A 14,584-nucleotide genomic window follows, 5' to 3' on the forward strand; every position below is an offset into this window, starting at 1 on the left:
TCAACTCTTTTTAATTTAAAAACAAAATGGCGTTTACCTTTTGATAAACAAATAAAATGAATTATACATAAGAAAACAAAGCGAAAATTAAATCAAGGGATCATAAGGACAAAACCAATAGGAAGGAAGGGACAAGGGTCCTGAAAGAGTGGGAGAATTTTGGGATTTTAGAAATCGGGTAATAGAAAAAAAAAGGAAACTATTTAATTTTTTTTTGTATAAAAGTTTTTGGACACTATCTAATTTAATTGTCATTTATTGGAGGATATAGGACTTTGAATCTTGGACCACACCACGTTCTCCCTCTACTCTTGTGTCTTGTCTTTGTGTGCGTTAATTCTCTCTATAAATAACACCTAATATCCAATCCTCTAATCCTCCCAAGTCTTCTTCACTCACTATTTGTTTTTTTTTTTTCCATTATTTCTCTTCCTTGGCTTTTTGCAACACAACATGGAAGACCCCTTAGGTTCCATATTCAATTCCCATCACGAGGTTGGTCATTAATCACTACTCATTTTCCTTCTCATTTTTCACTATCATTCACTCACTACACATTATAACTAACCTCTTTTTCCTTTTAATCACTTGCATTTTCATTTTTATTTTCTGTGTGTTTGTTTGAGTACTATTATTTTAATAAAAAAAATCTTTTTTCAATGAAAAAAAAGTTTTTTTAGTGTGTTTGACAAATTTCTAGTAGTAAAAATAAAAGTACTAGAAAAATCAGAAAAACATTTTTTTAGAAGTTGTAATTTACATCTTTTTTAAAAGATCTTTTTTTTCTTTAAAAAGATATTTTTCATGTAATAAATAAACAAAAAATTTCTTTTATATTGTTATACCCAAACATAATTGATAAATAAAAAAATTTTTTTGCATGAGATATCTAAACATAAAATTACTTTTACTTTTTTATATAAGATCTTTAAAAAAATAACTCAATTTTTTTTTTAAAAAACTCACCCAAACAAACCTTTTGTGTTATCGGAGACTTTGTTTATTTGGTTAGTTTCACTCTCAAGAATAAATAATTTTGTTGAGAATGGAGTATAGTTTAGTTCTTTCTGCATTTTGTTTCTTACACAGCTGGTTTTGTTGAAAAAATTGTCATTTATATGCATGATTGTGACTCACAATATTTTGAGCCTATAATTTTTCCTTAATTTTGTGTTTCTTGATTCATTTCTCAGATTTTTTTAAAAAATATATTTTTTGCTTCTGAAAGAAGAAACTATTTATCTTTGACCCTTATTTTATGTATTATGATTTTCAAACTATAAATAGTAAATAACCATATTACCGCTGTTTCCAAATAAAACCAAGTTTATTATTTCCTTTTTTATTCAGTTAATTAATGCAAACAAAAGAAGATTTCTTAATTGTTTGTGAATTGAAGTTCCATTTTTGTTCTTGTTTTGCAGAGTGCTGATGAGTTGAGACAAAAGCTGAGCCTAACAAGAATCGAACTCGAGACTTTAAGAATCGAGAACGTGGAACTGACGAACCTTTTGAACACGGCACAAAAAGAGAGAGACGAAGCGAGAAACCAGCTTCAGAAGATGATGAAAGCACTGAAAATGATGAAGGGTTTTTGTGTTGAAAACAACAGCAACAGCAAGAACAACAACCTCGTATCACTTGCCGCCATTGCTAACAGCACTAAAGCAAACTCAAGCATCACAGAATCAAACAGCCTCTCACGAGTTTCTTCTCCCGTTGATGCTGTTTCTTCATCACCAGAATTCTCAAACATGAACGTTAACAACGTTGTTGACTCTGGTTGTTTCTTCTATGAGAAGCCTGATCTTGATCCTGCGGATGCATTGATTGAGTGTCTCGCCAAGGGGAAAGTGTTGCCGCAGCAGGGGAAGCTTCTTGATGCTGTGGTGGACGCAGGTCCATTGCTCCGGTCTCTCATTCCGGCGGGGCCTCTTCCCACGTTTCGAAACCCGCCGCCATTGCAGGACATCAAGGTTCCACCACTTTCAGTCAAGGGACTTGATTCCTTTGCAACAACAACAAACACTTGTTCTTGGAATTCACCTTCCTCTGTTCTCAACTTTGGTGGTGGTGGTGGTTCTTGGAACAGTGTGTTGCCGTTGACTTCAAATGTTTCTGGAGTCATGAAGTGTGCACCGTCAAGGGTTGTGAGACAAAGGATTTGATTTAGTGAGTCTTTTTCTGTAAATGGAATTTAGAAACGATTGGTGTAAATGGCATACCAAGGTTTTTGATATAATGTAGTCCCACTCTGAACCTTTGAGTTTATGGAGACTTTTATTTTGATATATATTATTACTTTAGTTTCAAACTTTTTACTTGGAGTTATATCAAAGTAGTATACGGAAATAACGATGTTGGAAAACAACATTTTAAAACGGTGAAATCATCTAAGACAAGGCGACTTATTAGATCCTGAAAATTATCTCCCACATTATACGTCCACACATGGTACTTAGACATTATCTCCCACATTTTACTTAAATTCTGTATTAAGTTCAATTGAAGGCCTTTACAAACTCATCAATTGTTAGTAATCTCTCCATTAAAATGTGTGATGGAAGGGAAGGATAGGGAAGTACTTTGTTTATTTATAGGCTGCTGTACTCTTTTCCTTGTAGTCAATTTCTCCGACATTCTCTTGTGTGTCTTCTTGAAAGCATACCGTTTTCTCATTAGGTGTCCTTCCTCCTCGGAAGTTAACCCTTCAAGCTCCCCTAATGATCTGCAGCATCATCAAGTTGTCATTGAGTCCTTCCCTGATATCTCTTCTCTTCAAAGCGACGGCTTAGACAGCTCCGTGATAAGTTCTCTTCCGGTGTCGGAGTTCGAAAATGTGGGAGACCACAAGTCTATTAACGCAGATTGTGTCATTTGTCTCGGGGAATTTGAAAAAGGGGAGAAGCTTAAGCTGCTTCCTCAATGTGCTCATGCTTTCCATGTTTCTTGCATAGATGCATGGTTTCAGTCTCATTCCAATTGCCCACTTTGCAGGTCCCAAGTCCATCATGTTGAAGATGCTATCGCCGGGTATTCAGTGTCTTCGTATCCATTGCTGGAAACTCTGAGGAGGGAAGACTTTTCCCGAGACAGCGATGAACTAATCCGATCCGTTCGGTCTGAGGTCATACAAAGCTGGGCAAGTAGACCACACACTCTCTAACCACCAGCCAGCCACCTTTGATTTGGATGGCTCCAGGTACTCAAACCATTCGGATTTGTTTGTTTGTTTATCAGAGTGTTGTGAGCCTCTTGCCATGGTATCAGAGCCTACTCCTTGACTCATTGTTGCTCAATACAACAAAATAAACATATGTATTCCAACCTTCATATATTTACGATAAACATACTAATCTTTAAATCATGGTTAATCCAAACTCTACTTTTGCCCAACATGTGACAACTCAGTTTATATTTTTTACATTTTAATTTAAGTGTTTTTTTAACCCTTGGAAAATAAATTTACATATCATAGTCACAACTCGCAAGAATGATATGACGAAGGTAGCAAACTTCTTATACTAAGATGTGTAGAATAAAATATATCGAAAATTGGAAAATGATCCCTGCTCATTTACTCATCGGAATTGATATTGTAACAAGAGTAACTTAATTCAAACTGAAACAAAATACACCAAATAACAAGCAGCAAAATTTAGAACTAGGTCTTGTTTCAATAGATCCATCAATTACCACCATAACTAATATCTAAATGAAAAGTGATCCGGGTAAAGCCAGGAAACACCTTAGATGATTCCAATCTTGTTTGCTACATCCAAGGCATCATAATCAGGTGTCAACCTAACATAAGCCTTCTTGGTTCCATCAGGCCTACAACAAAGTAATACACATAAATTTGTATGAAGATAGGAGATTTGATTATAAACAAATTTCAAATTACCATTGACTGCATAAAGGCTCACCTGATCAAAGTGTTCACTTTCTTGGCCTGGATGTCATACATTTTCTTCACTGCGTCTTTGATCTTCTTCTTGTCAGCACGCAAGTCAACAATGAAAACCAAAGTGTTGTTGTCTTCAATCTTCTTCATTGCCGACTCGGTTGTGAGAGGGTATTTCAGAATTTGATAATGGTCAAGCTTGTTCCTTGGTGGGGCACTAATGCGGGGGTATTTGGGGTTCCTATCCTTCTTCAAAGTCTTAGGGCGATGGAATGTGACCTTTGTTCTGATCTTCTTGGCCTTCTTCTTAAAGGTAGCACCTGACTTCACTGCCTTAGCAGTTTTCAAGGCCTGAGCCTTTGGATCAGCCTTCTTTGAACTATCAACTGCATATAAAACAGAGTTATCAACCCATTGTAACATTCTTAATCTAAATCTGCACTTAAACTAAAAGCCTCAATGTAACTTTATGAAGGTAACCACATGATAATACAGCATAATGTAGGACCCAAATTAACGCAACAGAGTATTCTTTGTCACTAAAACTTCAATCATAGTTGCCACCAAACAATTTCTAGTTATAATTTCATTGTAAATATGCAATTTGAAGTAATGCTCCAAGGTTAAAATCTACGATAGAAGGGGGGTAAATATGATTCCCTACAGTTGGATACAGCTCATTTCATTTCCCCCAAAATATTGCATTTTGAAAAAGAAGCAGCAAGGCACAAATCTATAGCATCAATTCGGTACGAAATAAGAATATTGATTGCACAAGAGAAAGTAATGGTGACGAAGAAAATACCTTTAGCTGGGGCCATCGTTCTGCGGAAGATGAACGAATCTTACCTGTGGTGATACCCTGAAAGTAAAGAAGAAAATGAAGTTAAGTTTCAGTGAGAGATGTTCAACAAAGCACAGAATAGGTTATGGTGTGCGGCAAGGTGAGACGCACCTGCAAGTAGTAGCTAGGGTTTGAATCGGGGAGGAGGAAGAAGAAGAAGAAGAAGAAGAAGAACCACCCGACTCTTATACGAGTATCCACTACCCCATTTCTGGTTTATTTTTTTGGGCCAATTTTATTTGGTATACTTTGGGCTTTACTCATGAACTATGGGCTTAACCCATATAATGGTATACTTACAGTCCAAACAAAAACGGGTCTGCTTGTCCAAATCCAATAATAGACAATGCTTGGGACCGAAAAAAAGACAATGCTTGACCGAAAAGCAAGACCAAGAAAAAAAAAAGCATTATTATTTTTCCGGAAAAAAAAAATCATCAAACAGAATGATGATGATGATGAATGCAATCAAATGTTACTTTCTTTTCTCTTATAAAATTGTGGGATGCTTTATTCTTACAATTGTAGGAGATAAATCATGAATGGTTGATTATTCTTTTCTCATTCACAAAGTGCTAAAAATATGATGACATTAGCAATCAATCTCCTTGGCTGTATTACAATAATTTTCACATGACAAACAAAAACAATAAAACTTAAATGGTGTGGATGGTTAAAAAAAAAAAAAGGCAAAAATGGCATCTTAATTTTGTAATTTTAGTTCTCAAGGTTTGCCTCAATATAATTTTACCGTGAGGTTATTAAAATTAAATAATTAACGAAATGTCCTATGTGACAACATGAAAAATAAGTACAAGTTTTAAAGGCACAAAATCAACCGTTGATATATCAATATATTTATTTATCATTCTCCTTAGTTTATAAAAAATATTTCATTTAAATTATAAGAATATCAATAAATAAATGTATTAATACATCCACAATTAATTTTATGTCTCTAAATTATAAAACTTGTTTTTATAATTTTAAAGGCCAAAACAAGATTATGGCCAAGTAATTCAGTGCGTTGTCCTTTTATATATTTATTTTTATCTAATAAGACATAAGTTGATACTTTTGACTCTCTATCTTCCCCTCTTGTATTTGTGTATATGTTGCATACTTTTTTGCGAGGGGTTAGCTTAACAATGGTGGGAATAAATTTAGAAATACTAAATAGCAAACTGTTGCATTATTTTTGAAAAAAAATATGAACTCTGCTAGAGAGTTAATGAAATATTTATACAACGAGTTAAAAAAATGAATATTCAGGATAAAATACTACTAATTTTTCAAACACAATACACTTATACTATTCAGAATAACCATTCAGATACCAGGGATAATAAACATCTAATATCTTACTGAATCCAACATCCCTAATTCCCTATTGTACATATTATATAGATATTCCATGACTCCGTATACTTCCTAAAAAAGTATATATGTCTATCAATAAAATATATGTGTTTATTTGAGTAATACAATCTATACAATCACAATCATGAGAGATGAATGAGATGAATCATTTATTGTTCGGGGTGACACCTTTGAAACAATTTTGTAACAGTGGCATAAAAGACATCTTTTGTTGCAATAAATTTTGTGTAGACTATACTATGTATTCTCTTGTGAGTCTTGTTTATTTACAGTTGAATCATGGTTGAATCCAGGTAATGATCCTTGTAAATCAGAGGCATAAACATGACCCATCTTTATCCTTTTAGTTTCGAGGTAGCGCTTGTTTTCCTCTGTGATTGGTGTCAACACAGGAACACGCCCTATGACTGCCAAACCATACCCTTTTAGACCAACAAACTTGGCTGGGTTGTTAGTCATTAGCCGCATAGTTCGAACTCCTATGTCTCTCAGAATCTGCACATTTTTTTCCATGGTATTCAATAAGCTTTTCATGGTTTTAGATACAGTATCGAAACAAGAAAAGTGAATGATGGACCTGACCTGGGCTCCAATCCCATACTCACGAGCATCAACGGCTAAACCAAGTTCAATGTTGGCTTGGACAGTGTCATGTCCTTGGTCCTGTAAATTATAGGCTTTAAGTTTGTGACCAAGTCCAATGCCTCTTCCTTCATGACCTCTAAGATACACAACTACTCCTCTTCCTGCTTCTTCTATTAACTGCATTGCCAAATCTAGTTGGTTTCCACAGTCACACCGAGCTGATCCAAATATGTCACCAGTTAAACATTCTGAATGCACTCTCACTAGCACATCTTGTCCATCTCCTATCTCTCCCTGTGTTTACTTCATCACTCAGTTTCTAACTATATATATTCAACATCTTCAATCAAGTTTCTTACCTTCACAACAGCCACATGTTCAGTTCCATCTAACTTTGAGCTGTAGCAATATGCTTCAAAATCACCCCATTTCGTAGGCAACCTTGAAACACAAGTTCTTACAACCAATTCTTCGCGCTTTCTCCGGTACCTTGAGATGAGATTAGTTAAAAAATTAACTGGGTTTAGATAAGGCTAAATGATGCCTCTATATCTTACCTTATCAAATCAGTGATGGAGACAATAGGAAAGTTGTATTCCAATGCTAAGTTTGTTAGAGTGGGCAAAGAAGACATGGAACCATCCTCATCATTAACAAGAGCTGAAAGAACAGAAACTGGTGGCAATCCAGCAAGTGAAACCAGATCAACTGAAGCCTCCGTGTGACCTGCTCTCCTTAGAACCCCACCATTTCTGTACTTCAAGGGAAACACATGACCTGGCTTTCTAAAATCTTCTGAGTTAGACTCTGGAGATGATAGAGCAAGAACTGTTTTCGCTCTGTCCGCGGCCGATACGCCTGTTGAAGTTCCAAATTTTGCGTCCTACTCAGGTGAAAACAACATTCCTTTTAATGAAAAGCATAATGTTATGGTTTGCAAAGTAGAATTAGGCCTATAAGACTATGATAACACTTTACCACTGTGATAGTAAAGGTTGGGGCTGAAGAATCTTCATCTTCAGTTTCTGGTGACATGAGAGGAAGGTTGAGTCTTTGAAGATCCTCTTGTTTCATGCCAACAGAAACAATCCCTGATCCATGCCTAATCAAAAAGGCTATATCCTTGGTACTAGTAAGAGATGCTGCCATTACAAGGTTTCCTTCAACATCACCATTTTCATCATCTACCACAATCACAAACTAATAGAAAAAAAAAAAAATGAATAAGTTAGATTAAGAACATTAAACATAACACTTGATATAAATCTGTTACCTTTCCTTGGCGAAGTGCATTAAGTGCTTGCTCAATGGAAGAGTAACCCTTAGAGGGACAATCTGGATCACCTTCAGCATCACTCACAAAGAAATCAGTAGTTTCCTGTGTTATTTCAGCGTTCAATGTTCCAAATGGTGCTGAAGAAGAAGAAGAAGACGAGGAAAACTGTTTTGAAGCATCATCTAAGAGGGACCCATTTTCATTGTTCCTTTTCAGGTTACCATTTTCATCAAAGAAGTCATATCCAATAGCACAAGAAGCTGAATTCAACAACCTGTTGTTCCTCCATATGCCAAATCTCCCACTGTGATTATTATGATGACTGCTATATGATCGTTGTTGCAAGCTGCAAAATAACCAAGAATAATAGTCAAGCTTATTTCAACTTTGAACTCGGCAAATTAATTAAGAAAAAATAGTGACACACATACCTTGAGCTGGTGATGACGTGGCAAATCAAAGGATGAGGGAAGAATGAAGCTGAGTCCATAGACTCTGTTCTGTGACTTTAAAAATACACAGATTAGTGCTCTTGTTTCGCCATGCATAATAATATATAGAAAAATTATATATACATATATAAAAAAAATGTGGACCTCTAGTTATGGATGTGTTCCAAACGTAACTGTATTATCCAACAAACATTTTCAACTTGTGCTTTTATCAATCATTCAATACTAATAAGAAACCACACCCGTTGTCTTTTTTGTTCATCATAATAATAGAGGAGAAATACCTACATATTTTTAAGACACATTAAACATGTAGTTAAGAAAATATTTATAATCACTTATTCATATTTATAGATAAAGAATAGTGAATGATCTATTTGCTGTAAAAATTTTTTTAAAAGGATAAATAATTTGCTATAAAATATGTTTTATTTTTGTTTATGAATCAAACAACAATTACATGAGATGAATTATGTTACATAAAATATCACGTCCAATTCAAAATATTAAGATAAAAAATTTTAAGAAATTATCAGAATATATTATTTTTTACTATATTTAGTCATTAACTCAATTTTTTTAGTTTAATAATTCAATAATATATTTTATCTTATTTTTTTAAATATTAATGACTAACTGAAGACTATTTCTCTATTAAAATATCAAATTTATAAATCTCTTCTCTCAAACTTTTCTTTTTTTTTTTCTTTTTGTCTTTGATGTGGATTAATCTTTCACACTTATTGTTCAACAATTATAAAATATATATAGTTTTTTTTATCGTATATCCTTTAAATAAAATAAAAAATATATAAGAAAAGATATTGTACGCTAAAAAAAATCACTTCTTCTAATATCTAAATTGTAGATAATTTCAAAGTAAGCAAGCATGTGGACAACATTAGTGAAGTCTAATGAGCAGCAATCTTCCAAGTTGCAAGCATTAGTGTGGGCCGTTGGGCCTTTGAAGAAAAGAAGCAGTAGGCAAGAGGGGGCCCAATGGTGGGTAGGTAAGTAGGGTTGACGAGACAAAATGGGCCCATGAGGAAGTCAGAGTTAGCAAAGGGAAAGGTACCATGTTGTTGCCAAATCCAATGGTGGAATGGTGACGTGGCATGTGATTGAATATTGCAGAATACTTTGCCGGGGAATGCGACTCTCTTGAGGCTCTGCAAACACCATATCTCTCATCTCTCTTTCTCTCAGCTCAAACTGAAAACAACGAATCAGAAACCAACTAAACTCGCTTTCTTTCTCTCTTTCTCTTTCTCTCTCCCTCACTCACTTTGAGTTTCTGTGTCAGTGCCACGCAGGGAGTGGATGCCGTTTGATCCCCAACCTTAGAGGGGGTCCCACATTCGCTATTCTTATCTCACTCTTCTATGTTCGAGTCTCACTCCGACTTTGGCCATGGCGGAAGAATCAAGCTCTTCTATTTCAGCTGATTCCAGAGACACTAACAAATTATGGAAGGGCACGTTTGCTGTCTCTGGTATCATGGTTACCCTTGTCACCTATGGCGTCTTGCAGGTTCCCCCCATCAACCCTCTTTTTTCTCTCCTTTTTCTTTCCCTATCTTGCACGATTTACAGCTCTAGGATCTCCTTATCCATGCAAAAAGTAATCATTTTTACTGCGTGGTTATGTTAATTTGATTTATTATTATTATTGTTCCAATTCAATGAGGTAGTTTGAAACCGATTAAGGTTAATTATTTTCTCAAAAGTTGGTATGTTTTTCCCCAATGAATCGGATTTGGGCTTTAATGGTAGCTGTAATTAGTTTGCATATGCTAACAATCGGGGGTTTGTAAATCAGAAGATCATAGCTGCTATTGTGTTTGAATACAAAACTTGAATTGGTTTAGTATTGTTGTAGAAAGAAGAAAAGAGAAAGAGTAGCATAAGTTATCAACATAAGTGGGTTGCCAAGTGATTAAGTCATTTGGTTTTAGTATTTTTACTTCCTTGTAATTTGAGGGTTACTGAGGGTGAGTGTAGCTGTAGTCTACGTAGTATGAACAGATTCCTACACATTAGACTACAATTCTTCTTTTTTGTTTGTTTGTTTTCTCCAATCGATGCTATATTAACATCAAAGCACTCTCAGAGCCCATCATTTATCAAATGAGTTATAGATAATTTTTATTGCAGGAAAAGATCATGAGAATACCATATGGGGCAGAAAAGGAGTACTTTAAGTATTCACTCTTTCTTGTTTTCTGCAATCGTATCACGACATCTGCTGTTTCCGCTGGTTCTTTGTTGGTAAGTAAATGTCATATACAAAATCAACAGATGCAGCTCTGACACATTTTCTTGTGAATGCATTTGCTTAGCCCCCAATTATTTGCAGTTTCATAATTTTCAACCTTTCTTTCAGGCAAGTAAAAAAACAATGGACCCTGTTGCTCCCATTTATAAGTATTGTCTCGTCTCAATATCAAATATACTGACCACAACTTGTCAATATGAGGTATTCCGTGTTCATGTTATCTCACAAGAAGCTGCTAAGATGCCTGGTAGTTAGTTGCTAATCGTGTTTTCTTGAATGTGCATATTTCTTACCCAGGCCCTCAAGTATGTTAGCTTTCCTGTTCAAACTCTTGCAAAGTGTGCAAAAATGATACCAGTTATGGTAGGTCAAACTTTCACTGTACCCAATCATATCAATTTCTTGTGTTGATTACTGGCTAATTTTTATATTTATCAGATTTACCTTCTGGTATTTGTCTTGTATGATGGATTTGTAACTCATTTTTGCATTTTCTCAGTGATTGCAACTTTTTTATTTGATGATATGTTGGTAAATATTGAATATTTCATGCTCTATTTTCTTTCTCTCTGTCCAATCGCCATCATTGGTGGCTGTTTTCGTTGCTCGGATTGTGAGAAAGCGATGAATACTAAAAGTCAAAGATATGGTTAGATAGTAGGAATTTGTTATTTGACATCACAGTCCTGCAATTATTTACAAATCCTGAAAATTTGGCTGAACATAATTTTTTAATTGATCGAATAGTTCTGCCGATATCATATAGCTACTATTGTGCCATGTTGAATTGGGTATTTCACGATTTGTGTGTTCAACAGGTCTGGGGTACACTCATAATGCAGAAGAGATATCAGGGACCTGACTATATGCTGGCTTTTTTAGTTACCCTTGGCTGCTCAGTATTTATCTTATATCCGGTAATTATTGGATCTTTGACCCTAATTATTTTGATATCCTTCTAATAATTCGGTTTCTGTCTTGTGATTCTTTTCTTCGTAGAAGTTAGAACTCGCAATGAATGTTCACCACTACTATATTAGTTTTGTTCAGTGACTGATGTTGCATGTGGGTGGTCCTGTTATTTCTTTTAATAGCAGAGGATTAGTTTTATTCCGGACATGACAAGAAGGTTGCTTGAGATAATATATTATTATCCTTTAGACAGAAACAAAAGGAATGGCAGGGCCCTTGAGTTATCTTGAACTGGTGTAGACAGTCCTAAGAAGGCCGCTATATCCACTATTTTGTCACTAAGTCCTTGAAGTTCCAAACTAATTCGTAAAAAGAGGGCATTCTTGATTACTTAGACATACCAAAGCAAATAAACTAGGGCTTGCATTTGCAAAATTTTATCATTATAATGAATTCTTAAACTAGTTCTCCTGAGTCCCAAGTGATATTCAACCTTGTGTCGATGTTTTCTGCAATTGTTGTTGACTAATGACTACACATAGTTGGCAGCAGGACCCGATCTCGACAATTACAAGTTCACACATTTCTTTAATATGTTGATATGTAATGGGACCTAGAAGGGAGAGAGGTATTGAACAGTTGAGGTCACATTTCTTTGATATCTTGATATTTACATGTGCCTACTGACCCTGCCTTTTTGTTTCACGTTCCCCATAGAAAGCATACCATATCAAATATTGTTTTCTTACACTTGATTGATCAAGCAGTTACTGATACTAATCAGCAGTGGCAATATTATGTAATAAGTTAAATTCATTCTTGCGTGTCTTCATTGTAGGCAGGATCAGAAATAAGTCCATACAGTAGAGGAAGGGAAAATACGGTTTGGGGCGTTCTTTTAATGGTTGGCTATCTTGGGTATCACTACAGAACTTAAAGCCTTATTTTGAACTTTTTTCTTGTTGATTTAAGTTGTACTGGATGTTTCAATTTGCACATTAAAAACCTTATTTCGAAACACTTGCAACTTTTTAACTCGTGAATGCACTAATTGGTGCATTTAAAATTTTGTACTTTAACTTATTATTTTAAGAATTTGTCTTCAACTTGGTTCATCTACAAGTCTCTCATTGAATGAAGTTGTAATTTTTGTGTAATAGGTTTGATGGCTTCACAAGCACATTCCAGGATAAGCTGTTTAAAGGCTATGACATGGAGATACACAATCAGATATTTTATACCACATTGTGTTCTTGTATTCTTAGCTTCACAGGTAGAGTTTTTGGAAGGTTGCTTTTATTTTAGCATCCTTTGATTCTTTAGGCTAAGTTCTGGTTCTTTTCCAGCTTCATGGGTGGAAAATACATTCTTTTGACATTGTGAACATTTTAATTTAGGTCTTATCTTGCAAGGACATTTAATACCAGCAATAGAGTTTGTTTATCACCATCATGATTGTTTCTTTGACATAGTATTGCTTTCAACGGTAAGCAAAGTTCTTCCCTCTGTTATAAATATGAATAATGTTGCAATGACAATTGTTTCACTTCTCTGTTTGTTTTTTTCTATGAGATTTTGTAAGGAGTAAATTGCACTGTCCTCTCTTAAGATTTGATTAGGTGATATTCCATACACTGTTGTAAACATGACTACCTTTGGAAGGTTGTCAGCAAATATTTGACAAATTGAGAGTGGGTGTATGTAGTATAATTTAACTATAGGAGAGGTCACTGTAATTTAGCCTTTTCAAATCTATAACAATCCCAGATGTTACATACTTTTGTTTGAAAAAGGGGGAAAATAAAACAAGATTAAATGTTACTTCTTTTCTTCATCTTGTACTGAAGAATTTGTTATATTGTTGTCATAGGTTGCAACGGCTAGTCAATTTTTTATATCCTACACAATTCGCACTTTTGGTGCTCTAACATTTGCTACCATAATGACCACAAGACAGGTAACCATTGCATACAGAAATCTAGTCTTCAGTTTCGCTAGTACCGTTTATGTTTATATTGCTTGACATTTTATTCGATTTTCGTTTTTCCTAATATTGGCAGTTGGTGAGCATTATGCTTTCATGCATGTGGTTTTCGCATCCTCTTAGCTTGGAACAGTGGATTGGAGCCGTAAGACTCACTTTTACCCTCTCCAGACACCAAAAGTTTACACATTAAATTTTGCCATTCAACCATGTTCTTAATGATTGTGTTTTTGAGAAGCATTCTAATACCACTGCATTGTCAGGTCATTGTCTTTGGATCCCTTTATGCGAAAAGCTTCATGAAGAAACCACCTCCAAAAACAACCTCATCTGTAGCACTTGTTCAAAATGGAGAATCGAGTAATTTGAAAGTTAACCCTTGATTAAGATGAAGTTAACTTGTGCTGAACTGACACCTGTGCTTTCTTAAGTGATGAGGTAGCGTCAGAGCTGCACATTCAACATTGAAGGTTCATGGATAATTCATTATACAGATGTGGCTTTGACTTGAAATCTGAACAACACCAACTACAGCTTGATTCCGGATTTTGGTATCACTGTTATAACAAGAGAGGAATTAAAATGATATTGTCCCCTCTTTTTTCCATAGGGGAGATCAATTATAGATTGACTATAAGGCAAAAGAATGTTTATAGATTGAAAAAAAATGTGCAGAGTTTGCACAAAGTTGTTTTTATTTAGTTTTTGAGAAATGTGTAGGAGTAGGATGGAATTCAAGTATTCAACGATGGGTTTATGGCAATTTCCAAGGCTCATCATTCACTTAATACCATAACTAGCAATTTACTATTACGAAGAATAATCCTACTACAAAAAATCATAATCAGTATAATAGTCAATTACAGGAACCTTGATTCACAATTAAATGTCACAAGCATCATTTTGGTGACCATAAAATGCTAGTAACAAAGTTGGCAAAAAACATATCCAGCATCGTTTAGCTAATAGATTG

The 14,584-nt window shown here is 34.9% G+C and overlaps 5 protein-coding genes across 5 annotated transcripts; 3 read left to right on the top strand and 2 right to left on the bottom strand.

The window, feature by feature from the left end:
* The first annotated feature begins 390 nt into the window (after positions 1-390).
* On the top strand, positions 391-2,293 carry LOC130943930 (uncharacterized). Its single transcript, XM_057872024.1, has 2 exons — positions 391-495; positions 1,425-2,293. Exons 1-2 carry the CDS (start codon positions 454-456, stop codon positions 2,166-2,168), a joined length of 786 nt encoding a protein of 261 aa, XP_057728007.1. The 5' UTR covers positions 391-453; the 3' UTR covers positions 2,169-2,293.
* A 267-nt stretch (positions 2,294-2,560) lies between these two features.
* On the top strand, positions 2,561-3,166 carry LOC130945685 (RING-H2 finger protein ATL47-like). Its single transcript, XM_057874388.1, has one exon. The coding sequence runs from the start codon at positions 2,561-2,563 to the stop codon at positions 3,164-3,166; it is 606 nt and encodes a 201-aa protein (XP_057730371.1).
* A 378-nt stretch (positions 3,167-3,544) lies between these two features.
* LOC130943695 (60S ribosomal protein L23a-like) lies at positions 3,545-5,035 on the bottom strand. Its single transcript, XM_057871694.1, has 4 exons — positions 4,860-5,035; positions 4,710-4,766; positions 3,927-4,290; positions 3,545-3,834 (listed from the first exon to the last, which is right to left on the bottom strand). The coding sequence occupies exons 2-4, from the start codon at positions 4,723-4,725 to the stop codon at positions 3,750-3,752; spliced, it is 465 nt and encodes a 154-aa protein (XP_057727677.1). The 5' UTR covers positions 4,726-4,766; positions 4,860-5,035; the 3' UTR covers positions 3,545-3,749.
* A 1,009-nt stretch (positions 5,036-6,044) lies between these two features.
* On the bottom strand, positions 6,045-8,525 carry LOC130944123 (monofunctional riboflavin biosynthesis protein RIBA 3, chloroplastic). The gene is made up of 7 exons (XM_057872289.1): positions 8,421-8,525; positions 7,987-8,335; positions 7,692-7,913; positions 7,271-7,596; positions 7,073-7,202; positions 6,711-7,007; positions 6,045-6,623 (listed from the first exon to the last, which is right to left on the bottom strand). The coding sequence occupies exons 1-7, from the start codon at positions 8,477-8,479 to the stop codon at positions 6,366-6,368; spliced, it is 1,641 nt and encodes a 546-aa protein (XP_057728272.1). The 5' UTR covers positions 8,480-8,525; the 3' UTR covers positions 6,045-6,365.
* A 1,022-nt stretch (positions 8,526-9,547) lies between these two features.
* Positions 9,548-14,434, top strand: LOC130944690 (UDP-galactose/UDP-glucose transporter 5-like). Its single transcript, XM_057873148.1, has 11 exons — positions 9,548-9,971; positions 10,595-10,708; positions 10,824-10,916; positions 11,013-11,078; positions 11,534-11,632; positions 12,466-12,545; positions 12,788-12,900; positions 13,025-13,113; positions 13,498-13,584; positions 13,688-13,756; positions 13,875-14,434. The coding sequence occupies exons 1-11, from the start codon at positions 9,852-9,854 to the stop codon at positions 13,992-13,994; spliced, it is 1,050 nt and encodes a 349-aa protein (XP_057729131.1). The 5' UTR covers positions 9,548-9,851; the 3' UTR covers positions 13,995-14,434.
* The last annotated feature ends 150 nt before the right edge of the window (positions 14,435-14,584 follow it).

This window comes from Arachis stenosperma, chromosome 8 (genome assembly GCF_014773155.1).
Source record: "Arachis stenosperma cultivar V10309 chromosome 8, arast.V10309.gnm1.PFL2, whole genome shotgun sequence".
In the NCBI taxonomy this organism is placed as follows: domain Eukaryota; kingdom Viridiplantae; phylum Streptophyta; class Magnoliopsida; order Fabales; family Fabaceae; genus Arachis; species Arachis stenosperma.

What these genes read in the sequence shown, in the direction of transcription:
- LOC130943695 (XM_057871694.1), bottom strand. An exon ending in AAAGTGAACACTTTGATCAG is followed by an intron (nt 3,835 to 3,926) that starts GTGAGCCTTTAT and finishes ACTTTGTTGTAG; the next exon opens with GCCTGATGGAACCAAGAAGG.
- LOC130944123 (XM_057872289.1), bottom strand. Translation starts at nt 8,479, where the DNA reads ATGGACTCAGCTTCATTCTTCCCTCATCCTTTGATTTGCCACGTCATC. An exon ending in CACGTCATCACCAGCTCAAG is followed by an intron (nt 8,336 to 8,420) that starts GTATGTGTGTCA and finishes GTTATTTTGCAG; the next exon opens with CTTGCAACAACGATCATATA. An exon ending in AGTATGGGATTGGAGCCCAG is followed by an intron (nt 6,624 to 6,710) that starts GTCAGGTCCATC and finishes AAAAATGTGCAG; the next exon opens with ATTCTGAGAGACATAGGAGT.
- LOC130944690 (XM_057873148.1), top strand. Translation starts at nt 9,852, where the DNA reads ATGGCGGAAGAATCAAGCTCTTCTATTTCAGCTGATTCCAGAGACACT. An exon ending in TTGTATTCTTAGCTTCACAG is followed by an intron (nt 12,901 to 13,024) that starts GTAGAGTTTTTG and finishes ATTTTAATTTAG; the next exon opens with GTCTTATCTTGCAAGGACAT. An exon ending in TGGAACAGTGGATTGGAGCC is followed by an intron (nt 13,757 to 13,874) that starts GTAAGACTCACT and finishes CTGCATTGTCAG; the next exon opens with GTCATTGTCTTTGGATCCCT.
- LOC130945685 (XM_057874388.1), top strand. Translation starts at nt 2,561, where the DNA reads ATGGAAGGGAAGGATAGGGAAGTACTTTGTTTATTTATAGGCTGCTGT.
- LOC130943930 (XM_057872024.1), top strand. Translation starts at nt 454, where the DNA reads ATGGAAGACCCCTTAGGTTCCATATTCAATTCCCATCACGAG. An exon ending in TATTCAATTCCCATCACGAG is followed by an intron (nt 496 to 1,424) that starts GTTGGTCATTAA and finishes CTTGTTTTGCAG; the next exon opens with AGTGCTGATGAGTTGAGACA.